General features: G+C 41.5%; 3 protein-coding genes and 1 long non-coding RNA gene across 5 annotated transcripts in view; 1 reads left to right on the top strand and 3 right to left on the bottom strand.

Annotated features, from left to right (window-relative positions):
- Positions 1 to 8,265, bottom strand: part of LOC135500409 (ankyrin repeat domain-containing protein 50-like) — a 745,855-nt gene extending 737,590 nt beyond the window's left edge. Inside the window, exon 1 of the mRNA XM_064791866.1 lies at positions 8,020 to 8,265. The gene's annotated coding sequence lies outside the window, so the exon portion shown is untranslated. The remainder of the gene's footprint in view (positions 1 to 8,019) is intronic.
- Positions 8,266 to 15,243: 6,978 nt separating this feature from the next.
- LOC135500410 (P2X purinoceptor 7-like) lies at positions 15,244 to 16,832 on the top strand. The gene is made up of 3 exons (XM_064791867.1): positions 15,244 to 15,530; positions 15,823 to 16,068; positions 16,343 to 16,832. The coding sequence occupies exons 1-3, from the start codon at positions 15,364 to 15,366 to the stop codon at positions 16,521 to 16,523; spliced, it is 594 nt and encodes a 197-aa protein (XP_064647937.1). The 5' UTR covers positions 15,244 to 15,363; the 3' UTR covers positions 16,524 to 16,832.
- Positions 16,617 to 17,704, bottom strand: LOC135500412 (uncharacterized). 2 transcript variants are annotated; one of them, XR_010449441.1, is made up of 4 exons: positions 17,554 to 17,704; positions 17,143 to 17,314; positions 16,849 to 16,986; positions 16,617 to 16,705 (listed from the first exon to the last, which is right to left on the bottom strand). It is a non-coding gene; the product is annotated as an uncharacterized LOC135500412 (long non-coding RNA). The 2 variants fall into 2 exon arrangements; XR_010449440.1 differs by having other exon boundaries at positions 16,849 to 16,983.
- Positions 17,703 to 19,178, bottom strand: LOC135500411 (uncharacterized). Its single transcript, XM_064791869.1, has 4 exons — positions 19,163 to 19,178; positions 18,765 to 18,932; positions 18,287 to 18,647; positions 17,703 to 17,815 (listed from the first exon to the last, which is right to left on the bottom strand). The coding sequence occupies exons 2-4, from the start codon at positions 18,881 to 18,883 to the stop codon at positions 17,747 to 17,749; spliced, it is 549 nt and encodes a 182-aa protein (XP_064647939.1). The 5' UTR covers positions 18,884 to 18,932; positions 19,163 to 19,178; the 3' UTR covers positions 17,703 to 17,746.
- Between the last annotated feature and the right edge of the window lie 1,639 nt (positions 19,179 to 20,817).

The raw sequence follows: 20,817 nt of genomic DNA, 5'->3' as shown, positions 1-20,817 counted from the left end.
CACACGACTTACACTAGCTTTGTCTACACCGAAAGTGTCCCCAATAACTTCAAAGAAAGCTCCAGATGCAAAATAACGGAGAGCAATCAAGACTTGCACCTCAGGCGAAATTGCATGGCTTCTGTTGGTCGCACTTTCAATGTCCTCCCTGAGCATATCAACTATCAAAACAATGGTTTCTCTGCAAAAACGGTATCTTTTAAAAAGTTTTTTGTCATTGAAGAACTCCAAGTGGTTGATTCTTTCTCTAAAATGCCGTGGAGCTTGAAAAAATGGCTGGAAAGCCACAAACAGGGCCTGGTTGTCCACCATTTTGTTTCAACTAACTCCAAAATAGGGATTTATCTTGGGGTTAGGAGGTCAGTTAAAGTTAGCGTTAACTTAACGCTACTTTTAAATAATTTTCTTTCTTGCAACCCAAATTAACTTTTTGGAGTTAAGTTAACGCCAAGATAAACTAACAGTGATTTTTAACTATTTTTTTCTTTTGTGCAACCGGCCCCTGACCTGCAGGTGATTGGAATTTAACAAAGGCTGATTGTAATCATGGAGTAAATTATAATATAAGAATCACTGATTTGGCAAAGATTATTACATTTACAAGACGTCAAGATGGAAAGTGATTGTACAGTGTTTGCCAAATCCGGACCTACTTTCCGTCAATGCTGAATACGTCGATGAGAGCTCTCGAACTATCATTCCATGCAAAAAATGGCAATGACAACACCACTAATAACTTCAAATTATTTTCCGGTTATGATAGCACAACACGCATCTTCATGATCATGATCTTTCTCAAACTAACTGAATGACCTAATCGCCTTGGACGCACAACCACATATCAATCCGCCCCGACGATCGACACATCCATTCGATTCGATAACACTCGATACAGTTTGATAAATAAACAAAGTTTTCGTGCTTTTAGCTGTCAACATCAATGGCTATAATATACTCCTGCAGAATAGTAGAACTAATAGAACTAATTTCCGAAGTTTCCAATAGTTTGAACACAACTCAGAACATCACCCATCAGCCAAGGAGGATACCGCGGTGACGTCACATCACGTGATCACGACCCCTATTACTGATCGCTATGGCCAATCAGATTCAGTGTACTGACAGCACCAGCACTAAACACATCTCTACGTCTCACTGTCTGGTGCGCTCCTGTACACAAATACACCAATAGACATGAAATATTGCAATACCTTGTATGGATTCTTCCTGTGTAAAATAAAATTTACAGAGCAGATTAACTTCCACGAATAAAAAAGACGTTTGGCATGGCCAAAGTGTGGAAATAATGTCTCCGCTAAAATACACTACGAAATACACTAGGCAATGCACTACGCGATACACGGTAGAGATGCAGTTGAGTTTGTTATTGTTTTGACTTAGAAGCCCGCCCATATCATAATATATTCATGTATTCATGAAGTATGAACTCATTTCTGTCCTATACAACTCTAAGAACAGTCTATTTCTCCTTAAATCATCACCGAAACCGCGATATCCGCAGGAAGATTTCGTTCTAGTGTCCGAAAATGCATGATTTTACAGGGGCGCTAACTCGACAAATAGAGGGGATCTATGGGGATCAATGCGAGTTTTAGGTCCTACAGGTCTCGAACTTGTAAAATCTGTAAACATGCCTCCAAATCCCATTATGATAATGAAGAGATTGCCCCATGTCTGGGAGACTGTTTTGAAACCATCGCTAATTTTGCCCATCAGCTGGACTCAGATCTGCATAAATTACGATAAATAATGAGGTCGTCGCTTCAATTTCGCAAAGGAAGTTGACTCCATTCGAAGGTTGTTTTGACCAAATTCCGTTGAACTCATCGTTATGAGGGCATTTGAACACATTTTCGTTGATCTTTTCTATAAACGTGTGAAGATTCGTACCAAAATACATTTCCGTAAAGGCTTAAATAAGAAAATTTGTCACTTACAAAATCATCGCTCCGGTAGAAATAAAAAGGTCACCGCCATTTTCTTGATGATAGTACTCCAGGTAACCTCGACCGCGCAGTGGAGGGTCGAGCCGCCTCGTCAATTTACCCCAGACGAGCCGTTCATACAGTGAATGCACTGGCAATACCAGCAGTCCGGTATTCCCTGGTTCGAGGTTTTCATGTCAGTTCGCGGCGGGAAATTTAAAGCGGGGTCATCTGGGGTCAAACAACAGTTTTGCTAACTACCGCCAACTGGTGATATAAATCGACACTAATCTATTTAATAACAAAACTTCTGTATCATGAAGACCTTTTCAACTTTATTTCAAGCTTTTATCTGCTCGAATGGAGCGTCAAAAAATTGTTTTTTCATTTACGCCTTTTGCCCCCTGGGGAGCTGAATTTGAGTCGAATCGCCCAAATTTTTTTCTGTAAGCAACATTTTCTGCGGTGTTTATATACAAAACCATATTTGAAGTGCCTCGGCTGTACGGTTACAAAATGCCCAACATGGCTAGATGGATGGCAGGATGGAAGGACAAACACCAATCAATTAGCTATTTGACTAGCTCCGCTGACTTTGTCAGCTGAGCTAATAAAAATCGGTAGGCATGTCCAACAAGACATGTGTCTCAGCTGCCTGGTTGGATGTGGGTCATCACTCACTGGTGACTGACACCATGTATCGAACTTGACGTACCGGGGTAAAACATAATGGTCGCTCCCCCATTTCGCTCGTTTCGTTTCGTTGCGCAAAGTCCAGTAAGCCTTGCCGATGAAATGTTTTGTACAGATGTATGTATCCTTTTTCACACGAGTATGATCAAACCCCACACGACCACACAGTCTTGCCCACCTATTACACTTTTCTGGTTTCATAATTTGTTTCGGGAATGTGATGAATCTAACCCCTTCCATATCTGGCCTATCTGCATATCTCGAGTCACTATTACATCTGCCGTAGCAGCAATGTTTCGTAGTTACCATTCCGTGTATTCCTGACGATATTGCGAAGGGAAAATTGCAAGAAATATTACTTTATTCGACGATCAGCGCGAGCCGGCAGTGCATAGCTGCATCCAAACAAAAATAATGTCCGACATCCGGGATACTGGGCTCGGCACCGCAATATCGATGGTTATAAATAGTAACTTCGCGGGATGCTATTGATTAAGCCCCTGCATAACTTAACAGCAATGGCTTGGCTTCTGTGAGTGGTAAGGAGAATAGACACACAGTGTCCGATTAAAAAGCCCTCATTACTGCTCCGCTGAGGTAAATTTTTGAACAAAACCAAGACGTTGCATCAGGGCAAGGTGTCACCACCATTCATGCAAAATTTCAAGGCGATCTAACACCTCTAAGTGTGACTTTATTCGTCCCCCTTCCAGTATTATTATATATAGATATTTTCATGCAGCTTGGCGTCTTGCCTAATGCTTGGAATATAGCCAATGTTGTGCCCGTCTATAAAAGGGGTGAGAAACAACTAATTTCTAACTACTGTATATAGACCTGTATCTTTATTGTCGGTTGTGTCCAAGGGTTGTGTCTAAAGTCATGGAACGATGCATATACAATTGGATCTACCCAAAACTATATCCACTTTTTGACGAGGGTCAACATGGTATTTGTAGCAAACGTTCTACCACAACCCAGTTAGTCCAGGTACAGCATAGAATTGGTGAAATATTAGACAATGGTGGTCAGACAGATGTTATTTATTTGGATTATGCTAAAGCTTTCGATTCGTTACCTCACAATCTTCTGTTACATAACTCCAATCTTTTGGGATTTGTGGCCGGTTATTGGCATGGCTGTCATCGTATCGAGGTAACAAGGGACAGAGAGTTTTAGGTGGTTCGGAATCTTCACTCTTGAATGTTATGTCTGGCGTCCCTAAAGGTTCAATTTTTGGACCTCTTTTATCTTTATCATATGTTAATGATCTTGCTGAGGCAATTGATAACTCATCAATCCTGGATATTTTTGCTGATGACTCTAAAATGTATGGGGAGATCAAGTCAATAGCTGATTCTCTTCAGCTCCAAACTGACCTTGAAAATATATGTGCCTGGAGCAAGAAATGGGGCATGAACTTCAGTCCTGATAAATGTGTTTACATGAGTATCACGAGGAAATTACACCGCATCATGTTCTATTATAATATAAATGGTTATGTTCTGTCAAAAGTTGACAAATTCAGAGTATTGGGTGTTCATTTCCAATCAGACATGTTATGGGCGAGCCACATGGATTCTATTGTAATTTGGGGTATGATTCGCCGAGTTTGTGGACGTAATGCCAATGTTAATTTGTATAAAATGCTTTATCAATCGCTTGTACGTAGTCGCCTGGAATACGGTACAATAATGTTTGACACACATATTAGACGTGACCTTGAATCGATTGAGCGAGTACAAAGGATAGTCACGCGACACATTCTAGGCCCTGATATACCTTATGTAAATAGATTGCATATTTTATCCCTGTTGGCTCTCTCATATCGTCGGGAAATCAATGACTTAGTTTCTATGCATGATTTTTTTAATGATCTTCCGGATTTTGACTCGTCAGTTTTTATTTTTCCATATACGAAAAGGGGAGATAATTTGTTGTTGCGGCAATCAAGATTTTACACCCCCTTTAGGTAGGGGTGCGTAAGCTATACATGCGTGAAGGAATTTAGTGCATTTCCATTAGAAATTCTCTGTATAGCTTGAAACAAAAATTTTTGGCCAAAAATGGCGCTGATAAATATGCGGGGTAGTTTCATTTGTCTGTGCGTTGCTCCAGTCGCGCCCCATTGGCTGATTTTCAAGAATTAATTTCAATTTTAGGGGGGTTCGGGGGGCCTTCCCCCCCCCTCCCCCGACACATGCCTGAAAAATCAGGAAACATTTATTTGTATTCTTATTAGAAAAACTGCCGTCTAAATCACGCATTACTCACAAGAATGCCGACGTTTTGTTTCGATTTTGCCGAGGTCACGTGACATTGACTTTTTTTCTTTTGCCAATATATACACCACTGCGGAATCATTTCAACATCGGCCGTGGCCTAATAATTCGCGCAGATTATTCGTGAAACAAGTCTCAGTTGGCAAATTGGCCGAACTCTCAATATACACCATCTAGATTCTGCAGCCTAGCGGACAGAGAACAAACTACTTTCGGCCGTCTGCTTCAGTGGCGTCCGCACACGAATGAAGACACGATTTCGATTCTTCCTTTCAAATTTCCCAAATTTCTTGCAATGTTTAGTAATTTTAACAGCAGTAAACCAATTCAATTGATCATTATTACCATTCAGAACATACATAGAGACTTTTTCCATAACACGACCTTTCGCAATAATTATTTTTGGCATTTTGTGGCACTGGCACTTGACTTGGCAGTCACAACCAAGTCCAAAGACAATTTAAACCAATTTAGTTTGATGTCATAATGGCAGGCCTATAGGCTCAAAATGACCCAGTGAGTGGGTACACGGAAGGGTTAATTGACTGTCCAATGGTAATGGGGGGGGGGGGGGTTTGGGGGGCTTCCCCCATTGCACTGGATAATATCAAATTCAAATTCAAATTCTTTATTTGCACAACTATCACAAGTACAGATGACATCTATCGCCCCCCCCCCCGAGCGGTAAATGACATGGAAGGGCTAGTTGACTGTCCACCGGGGGGTTTGCGGGGCTCCCCCATTGCACTGGATAATATCATCATCAATCATGACATCCATCGCCCCCCCCCCCCCCCAGCAGTATGACACAGAAGGGCTAGTTGACTTCCCCCCAACGCACTGGTTAAAACCTATGTCGACGGAGGGGGGTTTGGGGCAGTGTCCCCCCCATTGTAACAGCTGTAGTTGTTAGAGCTTGCACTTAACATATGCTCGTAGGGGGGTTCGGGGGAGCTCCCCCGAAATAAGGGGGGGTGCACTAAGTCAGTGACTATACATATTATTCTGAAACTTTTGCGGCTTCCTTTTTTATCCGTACCCCCAAACTTTGCAATTCTTATCTCTTCCTTTCAATATAAGGCGCAATGACAGTCGATTAAATTTTAAATCTATGTTAAAACGTTTTATTTTCACAGAATGGGTCGGCTCAATGTTGACGACATGTGCAGCTTTGTCAGTTTTTGTCGTTGTTACGACTGCCGGCCGGTTTAGGTGTGATGGTGGGCGTGTCGCCAACATTGACGCCATGTCATTTTGGGGACCATTTACAAGGTCACTGTGACCTGCTTGGTCTCCTGTGTATACATATTTATTCTTATGTTTATTTGTAATTATTAGTTATGCCTATGTATGTGCTTGCATGTATATGTGAGGCGCTCCGGCAAAACCAGGCGCTTCTCGCTGGGACCAGATTCGAGATAAAGTGGAAAATAGGTCGATGGGGTAATTTTTATCAAAAGTGAGTTTCCAACAAAATTCGATAGTGTAACTATAAAACTTTCGACTCACAAAAAGACAAACCGATATTCTTATTCTAAATATGATTTTAAGCGATGTTTTTGAGGCCTACCTATTCTGATAGCTGTCATTTTAATGAATTAAAATTCTTAAAACAATGCGAAAATCACCAACTTTTGCGGTCTGTTATGACCCAGTTCCACTCGGTGCATTATCATAATATAAACCTTGAAAAAAATCGTCTTGACGTAATTTTTCCTTATATGGCACTGGCACTTCGAATAAACTACATAAGAACCAATCAGAAAACAGTTTTCAAACCATGCTTTGGGTAAACAAAGGAGGCTTGTTGCTACCGTGGCAGCTTTCGGGCACGCTGATTGGTCAATACATCCCTGCGCATGCGCGATTTCTGGAGTACTACTTTCCTCTGTAAGCTGATTGGTCAATTAGTGATGTGGAGCTATTTTTGGCAGGAATGGCCAGCCAAACGTAAATGGGCCCATAGAATCAGATACGACCTGATATCCGCTCAGAAGTTTCCGGGTCGTTTTAAATGCTCGCTGTGACCACAGTAATGAAAAGCAGTGTGACTCTAATCTACTTACTATTTAAACATGTTGCTTTTTTTCAAACATTTTTCACCCCTGTCTACACTAGAAATGACTGCGAAATTTTTCAAAAAGATATCAATTTCATGTTGCAGCTTCACGAACGATTCGGACAAGCTTGATGGTGTCGACCAGGCTGTACTCGCGTTACCATAAAGCAGGGTGTACACTAGCAAAATATTAGCAACATTTTACCAACATTTTTACAACAATTTAGCAACAAGCCCTTCAAGGCCCTGTGTACACAAGCAAGAAAATAGCAACAAATTAGCAACATTTTTACAACATGTTGGTAAATTGTTGCACACTTTTTAGTGGGAACAAAGGGAAATAGGTATTTTAGGGGGAAAATGGATGATTCCAAGGAGAAAAGATGTCTTTTGAGTGCTTCTGCAGCAATTTTAGCTGTCATTGTTGAGAGGCGGAAGAGGCGGCGAAATAAACCAAAGAGAATATGGACCAGGCCCTGGATCAAATTGAGGGTGGATCATGTAGCATATCACTGCCTGTTAAAGGAGTTGCGGCTGACTGACAAGCCATCATACAAAAACTTTCTGTGAATGGATGAAACTTCTTGAAAAGGTTTCACCACCCATTACGAAGTAAGACACTCACTTGAGAGTTGCTATACCAGCTTCTTGTTCAAGTCACGTGACCTCAGGTAGATCACATGACGCAAATCCTATTTCTGATTGGCTGAAGAGTTTGCAACATTTTTATAACATGCAACAAAGATTTGTATTGCATTTAATTTGCAACAATTTTACAACAATTTTACAACATGTTGTAAGACGCTCTGTACACACTACGCAACATTTTTGCAACATTTGTTGCAGCTGGAAATGTTGTAAAAATGTTGCTAATATATTTTCTAGTGTACACAGGCCTTAAGTCGTCGGAGTTGTGCGTATTTATTGAGAATTAACGTCATGACATAAATGGCGATAATACGCACGATATGGCGATGATATATGTATTGCTAGACGTAACACTGATATTTTCAAAGATGGCTGCTAAACCGAGGCTTACCGAGGCTTGTTATTTCCGGGCTTGTGGTGTTGTCGTGTTCAATCTCATCTATATTATAAGAGAGAAGGCCGTTTTATTGACACACTCCTTCTGTAGATTTGCCCCGTCTGCACTGTTGAAATCTTAGTGAATACGTAGTTTGTACACGTGTGTGTGTTTACGGTGCTTAAAATGGGTTGAAAGTGCAAGAGAAAGATGTTTTTGAAGGCAGTTTTCCTTCTGATGTTACCCCATTTAAATAACGATTTTTGCGGGGAATCCCCAGGGAAGGGGATTCCCAAGGGACATCGTTTGGGTTGTATTTCGCCGGTTGTATTTCACCAATTCCGTCTTAGCCGTGGCTGACATATGGTTTCACACATGTCAAATGTGTGCCACACAGTCCATTGTCTTTAGATCAGATGTTTGTGTCTCACTTTTCTTTGCTGACCCAGGTGAGTTAAAGGCAAAGCACAATCTGAGGGTACAACTTCGAATATATCGCTCCATGATCGTCATATGAAATCATTCAAAGTCACAATTAGCAATAATATGTAAAGAGCAATCTCTAGTGAACTCACACAACTGTTTGACATGGGGGAGCCCCCCCCCCCCCCAACCCCCGTCCTTCTGACATATATAGCCAGTACATTGGGGGATGAGTCCCCCAAACCCCCTCCCCTGTTCTCTGAAAGTGACAGGTTTTAGACAGTACATTGGGGGGAAGGCCCCCCCCCCCACCCTCCCCCCACTGGACTCTAAAGATAGAATTCCTTGGAGACGCTGAACAATAAGGCCCCATAAAGAAATAGTCCCCGCCCCGGTAGCTGTCTCATATCTGCTGACAGAAGCAGCTCTTTGTGGTGAAATAATAATTGAATGCATGTCATGACACCCAGGAGCTTTATCCTATTTCTGAAACAGTTGCATGGTTGGAATGAATTTCCAAATCAGTCCGTCGTCAAATCTCTATGTAATGAAAATTGAAATGTCACAACTGTCTCCACCGACGTTGTCCTGTATGTCCTAGCAGACGATTTTTAAATAAATGGTGTGATTGATATACTTGTAGATTGGAATGAATTATTTCTTCAATGATAATATGTAAAGAGCAATCTCTAGTGAACTCACACAACTGTTTGACATTGGGGAGCCCCCGAAACCCCCGTCCTTCTGACATATATAGCCAGTACATTGGGGGATGAGTCCCCCAAACCCCCTCCCCCGTTCTCTGAAAGTGACAGGTTTTAGTCAGTACATTGGGGGGGAAGGCCCCCCCCCCCCCATTGGACTCTAAAAATAGAATTCCTTGGAGACGCTGAACAATAAGGCCCCATAAAGAAATAGTCCCCGCCCCGGTGGCTGTCTCATATCTGCTGGAAGAAGCAGCTATTTGTGGTGAAATAATAATTGAATGCATGTCATGACACCCAGGAGCTTTTTTTCATTTCTGAAACAGTTGCATGGTTGGAATGAATTTCCAAATCAGTCCGTCAAATCTCTATGCAATGAAAATTGAAATGTCACAACTGTCTCCACCGACGTTGTCCTGTATGTCCTAGCAGACGATTTTTAAATAAATGATGTGATTGATATACTTGTAGATTGGACTGAATTATTTCTTCAATGATATGAAAATTGAAAACCCTCTGACATGCCTGAGTACAAAATGCAGAGGCAAGACACACCATGCATGTCATGACACCCAGGAGCTTTTTCTCATTTCTGAAACAGTTGCATGGTTGGAATTTCCAAATCAGTCCGTCAAATCTCTATCCAAATGGAACATTATGACCACTCTATATTTGTGCAGTAGTGTTAAAACTGACTTTTTTGAAGTAAAGTACGTAAATCGAGAAGAAGAGGACGTTTGCTTTGGTCTGCAATAAAATGTCACATCTGTCTCCGCCGACGTTGTCCTGTACATATGTCCTAGCAGACGATTTTTAAAATCATGATGTCCCACACCCGCACTTCAGTGGCGCCGGTGTGAATAAATCTACTTGCGTGAATGGTCAATGACTCATGACGTCTTGAAATAATTGCGTCACGAGGAAGGAAACAATGGGAATCATGGTAACTGTGGTTGCGGTGCGTCGTGAAAGCAGGATCGGCAAGCGCGGCCCGTATGGAATGCAACAAACTGTACCGGAACCGGAACTGTCATGGGTCTGCACAAATTTTTTCAGATTCGATGGACATGATGGATATATGAATTTTGTTTACACTTTATACACACGTAACCATTACACTCACTACGTTGTGTGAGTTAATATGTAAAGAGCAATCTCTAGTGAACTCACACAACTGTTTGACATGGGGGAGCCCCCAAACCCCCGTCCTTCTGACATATATAGCCAGTACATTGGGGGATGAGTCCCCCAAACCCCCTCCCCGTTCTCTGAAAGTGACAGGTTTTAGTCAGTACATTGGGGGGTAGCCCCCCCCCCCCCCCCCCCCCCCCCTCATTGGACTCTAAAAATAGAATTCCTTGGAGACGCTGAACAATAAGGCCCCATAAAGAAATAGTCCCCGCCCCGGTAGCTGTCTCATATCTGCTAAAAGAAACAGCACTTTGTGGTGAAATAATAATTGAATGCATGTCATGACGCCCAGGAGCTTTTTCTCATTTCTGAAACAGTTGCATGGTTGGAATGAATTGCCAAATCAGTCCGTCAAATCTCTATGCAATGAAAATTGAAATGTCACAACTGTCTCCACCGACGTTGTCCTGTATGTCCCAGCAGACGATTTTTAAATAATTGATGTGATTGATATACCATTGGAATGAATTATTTCTTCAATGATATGAAAGTTGAAAACCATCTGACATGTCCGAGTACAAAAATGCAGAGGCAAGACACACCATGCGTGTCATGACACCCAGGAGCTTTTTCTCATTTCTGAAACAGTTGCATGGTTGGAATGAATTTCCAAATCAGTCCGTCAAATCTCTATCCAAATGGAACTTTAAGACCACTCTATAATTGTGCAGTAGTGTTAAAACTGACTTTTTTGAAGTAAAGTACGTAAATCGAGAAGAAGAGGACGTTTGCTTTGGTCTGCAATAAAATGTCACATCTGTCTCCGCCGACGTTGTCCTGTACATATGTCCTAGCAGACGATTTTTAAAATCATGATGTCCCACACCCGCACTTCAGTGGCGCCGGTGTGAATAAATCTACTTGCGTGAATGGTCAATGGCTCATGACGTCATGAAATAATTGCATCACGAGGAAGGAAACAATGGGAATCATGGTAACTGTGGTTGCGGTGCGTCGTGAAAGCAGGATCGGCAAGCGCGGCCCGTATGGAATGCAACAAACTGTACCGGAACCGGAACTGTCATGGGTCTGCACAAATTTTTTCAGATTCGATGGAGAGACAAGACCACAATTGATTTTTTAAGCCTTTTAGCAGTTAAATTGTCAATGTTTGACCGCGACGCATCAAAGAACGCGTCAAGTAGTGAAACTGAAATTCGGATATGATATACGGGTTAGTCTTGCGAGTAACTGGTGCGATGGAAATTGGTGATTGACCACGGAAATTTTTTTATAATCGACAAATTAGACAGACTTTGATATTTCCACTGTTTTCAGCCAACTGGCAGAAAAAACTCAAAACACGCCCCCTATTACCCAATTAGCAAAATTCGAAATAAATTTTTTCATCAAATAATTTCTTTATATCTGTAGACTTGCCACAGCAAATATTTTTTCAATACCTCTCCAAATATGTACTTGAGAGTAAAAAACATGCACTCGTCTAATTGATAGGCCTCGACCCTCCAACCTATGAATATTCATAAGTGGTCTTGTCTCTGGACATGATGGATATATGAATTTTGTTTACACTTTATACATACACGTAACCATTACACTCACTACGTTGTGTGAGTTATAAGCCCCCCTTTAGGAGGGGCTCTTAAGATACACGTGTGTGTGGGAGTATATACTGATTTGATGAGAAATAAAGAGAGTAAATATTGTATATCCTTCAAACAATTTTTTTTGGTATTTTTCTGAATTAACCCCGTTGAGTTTACCGATTTCTCCGCGATCTTCCGGTGGTGGTTGCTATCCCATTGATTGAAATTAATTTAAATTAATTTAAATCTTCATGGGAATTCGCTACATCATATGCCTAAGAAATTGGCCAATTATATTAATATTTTTATTAGAGAAATATCCGTCCTAAATAATGACAGAAAAGGGTGGTTTATTTCAATTTTGTGTCGACATGGTGGTCGAGGTCACGTGACATAAAAACAAAACAATCGCATACACCCGTCCAAAAAAGGCACTTTAAGAAAAACAAATACGTTTTTCCAGCTTAAAACCACACTGACGACTAAGTTATTTTGGTCTACTACCCAAATCTGAAGTATCAAAATGAATCACAAACTAGAACTAGCTCTATTTAGCTATAGTTGCGTGAAAAATTCGGGTGAGCGACGTACATTCTGCACCCTAGCGGCCAATAATTAAACTACTTTCAGCCGTCTGCTCCGGTCTCGTTAGGGAGTTTTTCCCAAATGTACGCGATGATGACGTGCCCCATTAACAGGACGTGAATGCATGAGGACAATCCATTTAAGTGTCGTATATCACTGGAAACGCCCGATTCCCGTGAATAAGGACAATCACAATGTATTACATTACCAAAACAAAAATGTGTCGGAAGGAACTATATGGATGGTCCCATCGCACCCCCCCTCCAGCAGTATGACACAGAAGGGCTAGTTGACTGTCCACCGGCGGTGGGGTTTGGGGGGAGCTTCCCCCAACGCACTGGTAAAAACCTATGTCGACGGAGGGGGGTTTGGGGGGTGTCCCCCCATTGTAACAGCTGTAGTTGTTAGAGCTTGCACTTAACATATGCTCGTAGGGGGGTTCGGGGGAGCTCCCCCGACCTAAAGGGGGGCTCACTAAGTCCTTGACTTTACATATTAAGCCCCCCTCTTAGGAGGGGCTTTTAAGATACACGTGTGTGCGGCAGTATATAATGTAAATGAATGAAGAGAAATAAATAGAGTAACTATTGTATATCCAACAAACAATTTTTTTTTGTTTTTCAAAATGGCGCTGAATAAATAAATCAGACCAGTTGTAGCGCTGAATTATAAATCAGACCAGTTGTAACAGGTTACGAGAACATCTAATTTAAATCTTCATGGGAATTCGCTACATATGCCTAAGAAATCGGCCAATTATATTAATATTTTTATTAGAGAAATATCCGTCCTAAATAATGACAGAAAAGGGTGGTTTATTTCAATTTTGTGTCGACATGGTCGAGGTCACGTGACATAAACAAAACAATCGCACATACCCGTCCAAAAAGGCACTTTAAGAAAAACAAATCCGTTTTCCCTACTTAAAACCACACTGACGACTAAGTTATATTGGTCTACTGCCCAAATCTGAAGTATCAAAATGAATCACAAACTGGAACTAGCTCTATTTAGCTATAGTTGCGTGAAAAATTCGGGTGAGCGGCGTACATTCTGCACCCTAGCGGCCAATAATTAAACTACTTTCAGCTGTCTGCTCCGGTCTCGTTAGGGAGTTTTTCCCAAATGTACGCGATGATGACGTGCCCCATTAACGGGACGTAACATCTATTTTAAAATGCGTTTCCAAAGTGAATGCATGAGGACAATCCATTTAATAAGTGTCGTATATCACTGGAAACGCCCGATTCCCGTGAATAAGGACAATCACAATGTATTACATTACCAAAACAAAAATGTGTCGGAAGGAACTATATGGATGGTCCCATCGCACCCCCCCCCCCCCCCTCCAGCAGTATGACACAGAAGGGCTAGTTGACTGTCCACCGGGGGGGGGGGGGGGTTTGGGGGGAGCTTCCCCCCCAATGCACTGGTAATAAAATCCTATGTCGACGGAGGGGGGTTTGGGGGGTGTCCCCCCATTGTAACAGCTGTAGTTGTTGGAGCTTGCACTTAACATATGCTCGTAGGGGGGTTCGGGGGAGCTCCCCCGACCTAAAGGGGGGCTCACTAAGTCCTTGACTTTACATATTAAGCCCCCCTCTTAGGAGGGGCTCTTAAGATACACGTGTGTGCGGGAGTATATAATGAATGAAGAGAAATAAAGAGAGTAACTATTGTATATCCAACAAACATTTTTTTTTGGTTTTTCAAAATGGCGCTGAATAAATAAATCAGACCAGTTGTAGCGCTGATTTATAAATCAGACCAGTTGTAACAGGTTACGAGAACATCTAATTTAAATCTTCTTGGGAATTCGCTACATATGCCTAAGAAATTGGCCAATTATATTAATATTTTTATTAGAGAAATATCCGTCATAAATAATGACAGAAAAGGGTGGTTTATTTCAATTTTGTGTCGACATGGTCGAGGTCACGTGACATAAACAAAACAATCGCACACACCCGTCCAAAAAAGGCACTCTAAGAAAAACAAATACGTTTTTCCAGCTTAAAACCACACTGACGACTAAGTTATTTTAGTCTACTACCCAAATCTGAAGTATCAAAATGAATTACAAACTGGAACTAGCTCTATTTAGCAAAAGTTGCGTGAAAAATTCGGGTGAGCGACATTCTGAACCCTAGCGGCCAATAAGTAAACTACTTTCAGTCGTCCGGTCTCGTTAGGGAGTTTTTCCCAAATGTACGCGATGATGACGTGCCCCATTAACAGGACATAACATCTATTTTAAAATGCGTTTCCAAAGTGAATGCATGAGGACAACCCATTTGTGTCGTATATCACTGGAAACGCCCGATTCCCGAATAAGGACAATCACAATGTATTACATTACCAAAACAAAAATGTGTCAGAAGGAACTATATGGATGGTCCCATCGCACCCCCCCCCCCTCCAGCAGTATGACACAGAAGGGCTAGTTGACTGTCCACCGGGGGGGGGGGGGGGTTCGGGGGGAGCTTCCCCCAACGCACTGGTAAAAACCTATGTCGACGGAGGGGGGTTTGGGGGGTGTCCCCCCCCCCATTGTAACAGCTGTAGTTGTTAGAGCTTGCACTTAACATATGCTCGTAGGGGGGTTCGGGGGAGCTCCCCCGACCTAAAGGGGGGCTCACTAAGTCCTTGACTTTACATATTAATTTTTTTTGGAGCTTTTTGTTACTTGTACCGGGCTCCACAAACATCGTCTGCTACAAAAACGACCACTAGCGCCGTCTTCCGTTGATGACGTATTATCGTGTATCATTAGCAATAACAATGGCGGACAATATCAGTAGTTCTTCGATTTCGAGAGTGACGACGATTTAGCAAGTTCTGGACATGCTGGAGCGAGTGAATCAATATCATCGGTTGATTTAAAGGGAGATGAACTCGAGGATCGCGTTATGGTGGCAGGAGAGGTTCAGGGGTACCAATTCGAGCCGAGTTTCAACTCCGAAGGCAGTGGCAATGGGTCTGGCTCGGAAACTTCGGCTTCTGAGTCAGATTCTCATTTTGACGATCCGGACGGGGTGAAGGCCAGATGGGCATCAAGAATGAACACAACGGATTGGTACGTGTGTCAAACATTGTCTGAAAATGTCAGTTAGCCTAATGTTAACCTTCGAACTTTGGTCCGTGCTATGTATTTCCGAGAAATGCCAAAACGATGCAGATAATCTACCCTGCCAGCCTATTATTGTATTGTACAGTGGAACAGTCCATCCATGTGTACATGCCAAGTCCAAGATGCAGGCTTGGCTTGACTAACACTGTGAAGTGAATGCACCTGTAAAATAGCTGTAGTGCTTCCAAATAAAACTTGACTTCCATACATTTACAAGTATTTTTCTTCTAATTACTAGGTGCGACTGTGGAAAGGTGTGTGTGAAGTCACCTTTCCCTGAAGAAAATGCGTGCTGCTCTGAAAAGGTCCCCATTTTGAACAAGATGGAAGAATTCAATGCCGACCACGGTGGCGACATCGTATGCATTACTAAGCATCCAGGGTTCAGCTCCAACTGCCTGGATGTATGGGTTCTACAAGCGGCCTACAGGTTGTACCAAAAGAAACACCGAGTGGGCATAGACGGGGAGATCAATATGAATATGTAAGTTCAACGTAGAAATAATTATACTTTTGTAATTAGGTTTAGCCAACCAGAGTCATATATCATTACAAGTCAATAGTCAGCCCTAAATACAAAACAATAATCAGAGTAAAGTTGGTTTTGTTATGTTATGCAAATCAATATATTTATTTACAAGATGAAGAAGATAGTTCAACAATTCAAAATGATGTTATAGTTAAGCATTTAAATTTTTCCGGAATTTGCACATAGCGGTACATCACCAGAAGCTAAAATGAATGCCACTACCTTTCAGGAAATACAGATACATCGCATATCGTCAGCTAGTTGCCTGGTGCTGGGGCTTCCTAGGGAAAGAAAATCGAGTGCCGCTGCCAGCTTGTGCTTTGGATGTGATTCGAAAGACATTTCCAGCTGAAGGAGAACTTGTAGGTTTTAAATACCCCACTCTCAAGAAAAAGAAAGACACAAGTTAGTGAAAGACTGAAAGTTCATTTGTTGTTAAAACGACGGAACGTTGTCTGGTACTTTTCAACAGCAGTGGCTTTGTCTGGATGATCGTAGCTTGCGCACAGTGCTTCGTACTTGTTCTTCTTCTCAGGTTGGATATTGTTGATGCATCTTCGTTGGACTTCAGGAAGTAATCTCTGGATATAATCTGTGAATAGAACATTCTGAGTAAGATTTGTACTGGTGTTAACTGTGATAGATTATTATTAATTTTAATATTTGAAAGCATTTAAATAAATTTATTAATAAAATGGTCATAATTTTGTAATTACTAATTTCTTTTGGCCTTACCGTGTGTGCTAGCTTTCTTGATGGGACGAACAGAGTAAGCCCCCTTCTTGACTTTTGGAAATATGATTGACCATCTTTCATCACCTGTGCTTGTTACTGCCTGGTCTTTGTTTCCATTCTCATTGTAGTGTAGTCCTGCTAGGTACAACCGGAAAGTAATTGTTAGAGAAGTAAGTACAGGATGCACCATTAAAAAAAGCGACATGTTGTGTGTGTCTTCATATTACAGTATTCATTGGTGTATTGTGTAATGAAATATTTCATCACCTAAATGTTAGAGAATGGATGTTTTACCTGCTTTTCATTCCTTCATGATGAAAATGCAGCTGCTTTGGGGCGAAGTGGTTTATGACACTATGGAAAGCCTCAAGTCCGGACGTCTGCTTCCCACATGAGAGCTTTCCAATATCATTCACGAATCGGGTTGCCGTTATCACCTTGGTCACTTTGGTGGACACTTTGGTTCCTGGAATTTAAAGGGGAAATGGTCAATCATGTCCACATTACTATGATGCAATTCTGCCATGGAGATAACTTAGGCAGCTAATAAATTTAGATGTACAGTTTGGTATAAAATAATTTTTGCATCCATCTGTATACTAACATTAGAACATCGACAATTTCTCAGAGTTGCTGACAGAACCAACTTGGGGTGTCTCTATCTCTTGGGGCAAAGGGAGATTAGAAAGTGACACAAGGTCTTACCTGCTTCAAACCACTTCTTGTTTCTCATTGCATTTTTCCTTATTCTTTTGTGAGCACATTTCGGGAATAATTTTCCATGGCCTGTATGGACATTGTGCATGTGGTCATCCAGAGACAACCACTTTGCCTTGAGTAGTGCGCTGTCCCCTTCCGGTGTTTTTGATGCAATGAAATACACATGATTCATCATGGACTAGCACCAGTCTGCTGCTAGTTGGCAGTCCTTTTCCTTTGAAATCTTGAGGATTTTCTTCTTCCAGATCTGGAAATATAAAAAAAGGAAAACACACCTTATGATAAAAAATATTTTTGCATCAATGAATGGGTTATTGGATTAGTAGGCCTGGTGGCCATAGAAAACATGCCATGATGAAAAGCATGCAGTCATGCAGGGGTTCGTTTGGGGCATGCCTGTATGCCTATAATCGACTCACTCTTGGCAAGGTGCCACACATCAAAGAAGTGTTTCGTTTCAGGAAGGTTCTCGCGCAGCCATTTCGCAATCATAACGTGGCGATCTGTAATGATGCTGTACATAACAATCCCTTCCTCTTGCAGAACTTTGGTGCATCGAATTAGACCCTCTTTTTCCATGTGAACTGATGATTTCACCTCAGTAGACTAGTTGTAGTACATGTAATGAGGTGTATTAATGATACATGTAGATGATAGCCAGCATTTGCCAGGTGCTCAAATACAAAACAATTGAATATTCATGTATTGCAATACTGACCTGAACAAGTTCGATGTCCAGGATTTTCTTCGTCTCCAGATCCATGAGTGTATAGCAGCCATACTTTGCTGAATGCCCAGGTGTATCAGAACGCCCATCACCTCCAACCACCAAGGAATAATCTGCTTCCTTCACAGCATCCAAGATTTCTCTCTGCTCTTGTCTCCATGCATCCTGAACAGCTGGCCAGAGGAGCCGTGACTGATGTACGAAAAAAGTGTTCCTATGGATGGACTGGCAACCAAGGATTCTCATCACCTGCAGGATTTTGGATGGAATCGCCCCAGAAAATAAAATGGCGCTTGATAGGAGAACATTCCCTGCTGTGATCCTATTGTACATTGGTTGACTGTTCCAAGTTCTGTAATGATAGAAATATGTTTTTGTTTAATAAGACATGTAATAACTCTAAGTCCAATTAGTTTGGGTAGGCCTACATAACAAACTTCAAAGTTCAATGTGGTTGTATTAGACTTGCCTTTCAAATCCACAATGTTTGTTGACACATCTCTGGGAGACAGATATGAAGGTGCCAATCTTCTTGATGGTTCGAGTCGACTCGGAACTGCAAACAGGGCATGTGGCGAACAGGTTCATGAGGCAGGAATGGTAGACGATGTATTTCTTCTCTGCTATAGGACCTTTTCTGAAATTGTAATAATTGAAAACATAAAAACAAGAAAATGTTGGTCCCATTACTTACAAGCTAGAATACATGTACGGGCATGAAGAAAATATGCTAGTAATAGGGGGCCTAAGACCCCCTTTATAAGACCCCCTTTAGGAGGGGCTCTTAAGATACAGGCGTGTGCGGGAGTATATAATGTAAATGAATGATGAGAAATAAAGAGATTAACTATTGTATATCCTACAAACAATTTTTTTTGGTATTTTTCTGAATTAACTCCGTTGAGTTTACCGATTTCTCCGCGATCTTCCGGTGGTGGTTGCTATCCCATTGGTTGAAATTAATTTAAATCTTCATGGGAATTCGCTACATCATATGCCTAAGAAATTGGCCAATTATATTAATATTTTTATTAGAGAAATATCCGTCCTAAATAATGACAGAAAAGGGTGGTTTATTTCAATTTTGTGTCGACATGGTCGAGGTCACGTGACATAAAAACAAAACAATCGCACACACCCGTCCAAAAAAGGCACTTTAAGAAAAACAAATACGTTTTTCCAGCTTAAAACCACACTGACGACTAAGTTATATTGGTCTACTGCCCAAATCTGAAGTATCAAAATGAATCACAAACTAGAACTAGCTCTATTCAGCTATAGTTGCGTAAAAAATTCGGGTGAGCGACGTACATTCTGTACCCTAGCGGCCAATAATTAAACTACTTTCAGCCGTCTGCTCCGGTCTCGTTAGGGAGTTTTTCCCAAATGTACGCGATGATGACGTGCCCCATTAACAGGACGTAACATCTTTTTTAAAATGCGTTTCCAAAGTAAATGCATGAGGACAATCCATTTAATAAGTGTCGTATATCACTGGAAACGCCCGATTCCCGTGAATAAGGACAATCACAATGTATTACATTACCAAAACAAAAATGTGTCAGAAGGAACTATATGGATGGTCCCATCGCACCCCCCCCTCCAGCAGTATGACACAGAAGGGCTAGTTGACTGTCCACCGGGGGGGGGGGGGGGTGGGGGAGCTTCCCCCCAACGCACTGGTAAAAACCTATGTCGACGGAGGGGGGTTTGGGGGGTGTACCCCCATTGTAACAGCTGTAGTTGTTAGAGCTTGCACTTAACATATGCTCGTAGGGGGGTTCGGGGGAGCTCCCCCGACCTAAAGGGGGGCTCACTAAGTCCTTGACTTTACATATTTAGACCCCCTTTAGGAGGGGCTCTTAAGATACACGTGTGTGCGGGAGTATATAATGTAAATGAAGTGAAATAAAGAGAGTAAATATTGTATATCCAACAAACAATTTTTTTTGGTTTTTCAAAATGGCGCTGAATAAATAAATCAGACCAGTTGTAGCGCTGAATTATAAATCAGAAGGTTGTAACAGGTTACGAGAACATCCAATTTAAATCTTCATGGGAATTCGCTACATATGCCTAAGAAATTGGCCAATTATATTGATATTTTTATTAGAGAAATATCCGTCATAAATAATGACAGAAAAGGTGGTTTTATATCAATTTTGTGTCGACATGGTCGAGGTCACGTGACATAAACAAAACAATCGCACACACCCGTCCAAAAAAGGCACTTAAAGAAAAACAAATACGTTTTCCCTGCTTAAAACCACACTGACGACTAAGTTATATTGGTCTACTGCCCAAATCTGAAGTATCAAATTGAATCACAAACTAGAACTAGCTCTATTCAGCTATAGTTGCGTGAAAAATTCGGGTGAGCGGCGTACATTCTGCACCCTAGCGGCCAATAATTAAACTACTTTCAGCCGGCTGCTCCGGTCTCGTTAGGGAGTTTTTCCCAAATGTACGCGATGATGACGTGCCCCATTAACAGGACGTAACATCTATTTTAAAATGCGTTT

Source organism: Lineus longissimus, chromosome 16, assembly GCF_910592395.1.
Source record: "Lineus longissimus chromosome 16, tnLinLong1.2, whole genome shotgun sequence".
NCBI lineage: Eukaryota > Metazoa > Nemertea > Pilidiophora > Heteronemertea > Lineidae > Lineus > Lineus longissimus.
This window is presented reverse-complemented; position numbering and strand designations above follow the sequence as displayed.

What these genes read in the sequence shown, in the direction of transcription:
- LOC135500410 (XM_064791867.1), top strand. Translation starts at nt 15,364, where the DNA reads ATGGTGGCAGGAGAGGTTCAGGGGTACCAATTCGAGCCGAGTTTCAAC. An exon ending in AGAATGAACACAACGGATTG is followed by an intron (nt 15,531 to 15,822) that starts GTACGTGTGTCA and finishes TCTAATTACTAG; the next exon opens with GTGCGACTGTGGAAAGGTGT. An exon ending in GGGGAGATCAATATGAATAT is followed by an intron (nt 16,069 to 16,342) that starts GTAAGTTCAACG and finishes ACTACCTTTCAG; the next exon opens with GAAATACAGATACATCGCAT.
- LOC135500411 (XM_064791869.1), bottom strand. Translation starts at nt 18,883, where the DNA reads ATGAACCTGTTCGCCACATGCCCTGTTTGCAGTTCCGAGTCGACTCGA. An exon ending in AAACATTGTGGATTTGAAAG is followed by an intron (nt 18,648 to 18,764) that starts GCAAGTCTAATA and finishes CTATCATTACAG; the next exon opens with AACTTGGAACAGTCAACCAA. An exon ending in TGGACATCGAACTTGTTCAG is followed by an intron (nt 17,816 to 18,286) that starts GTCAGTATTGCA and finishes TTATATTTCCAG; the next exon opens with ATCTGGAAGAAGAAAATCCT.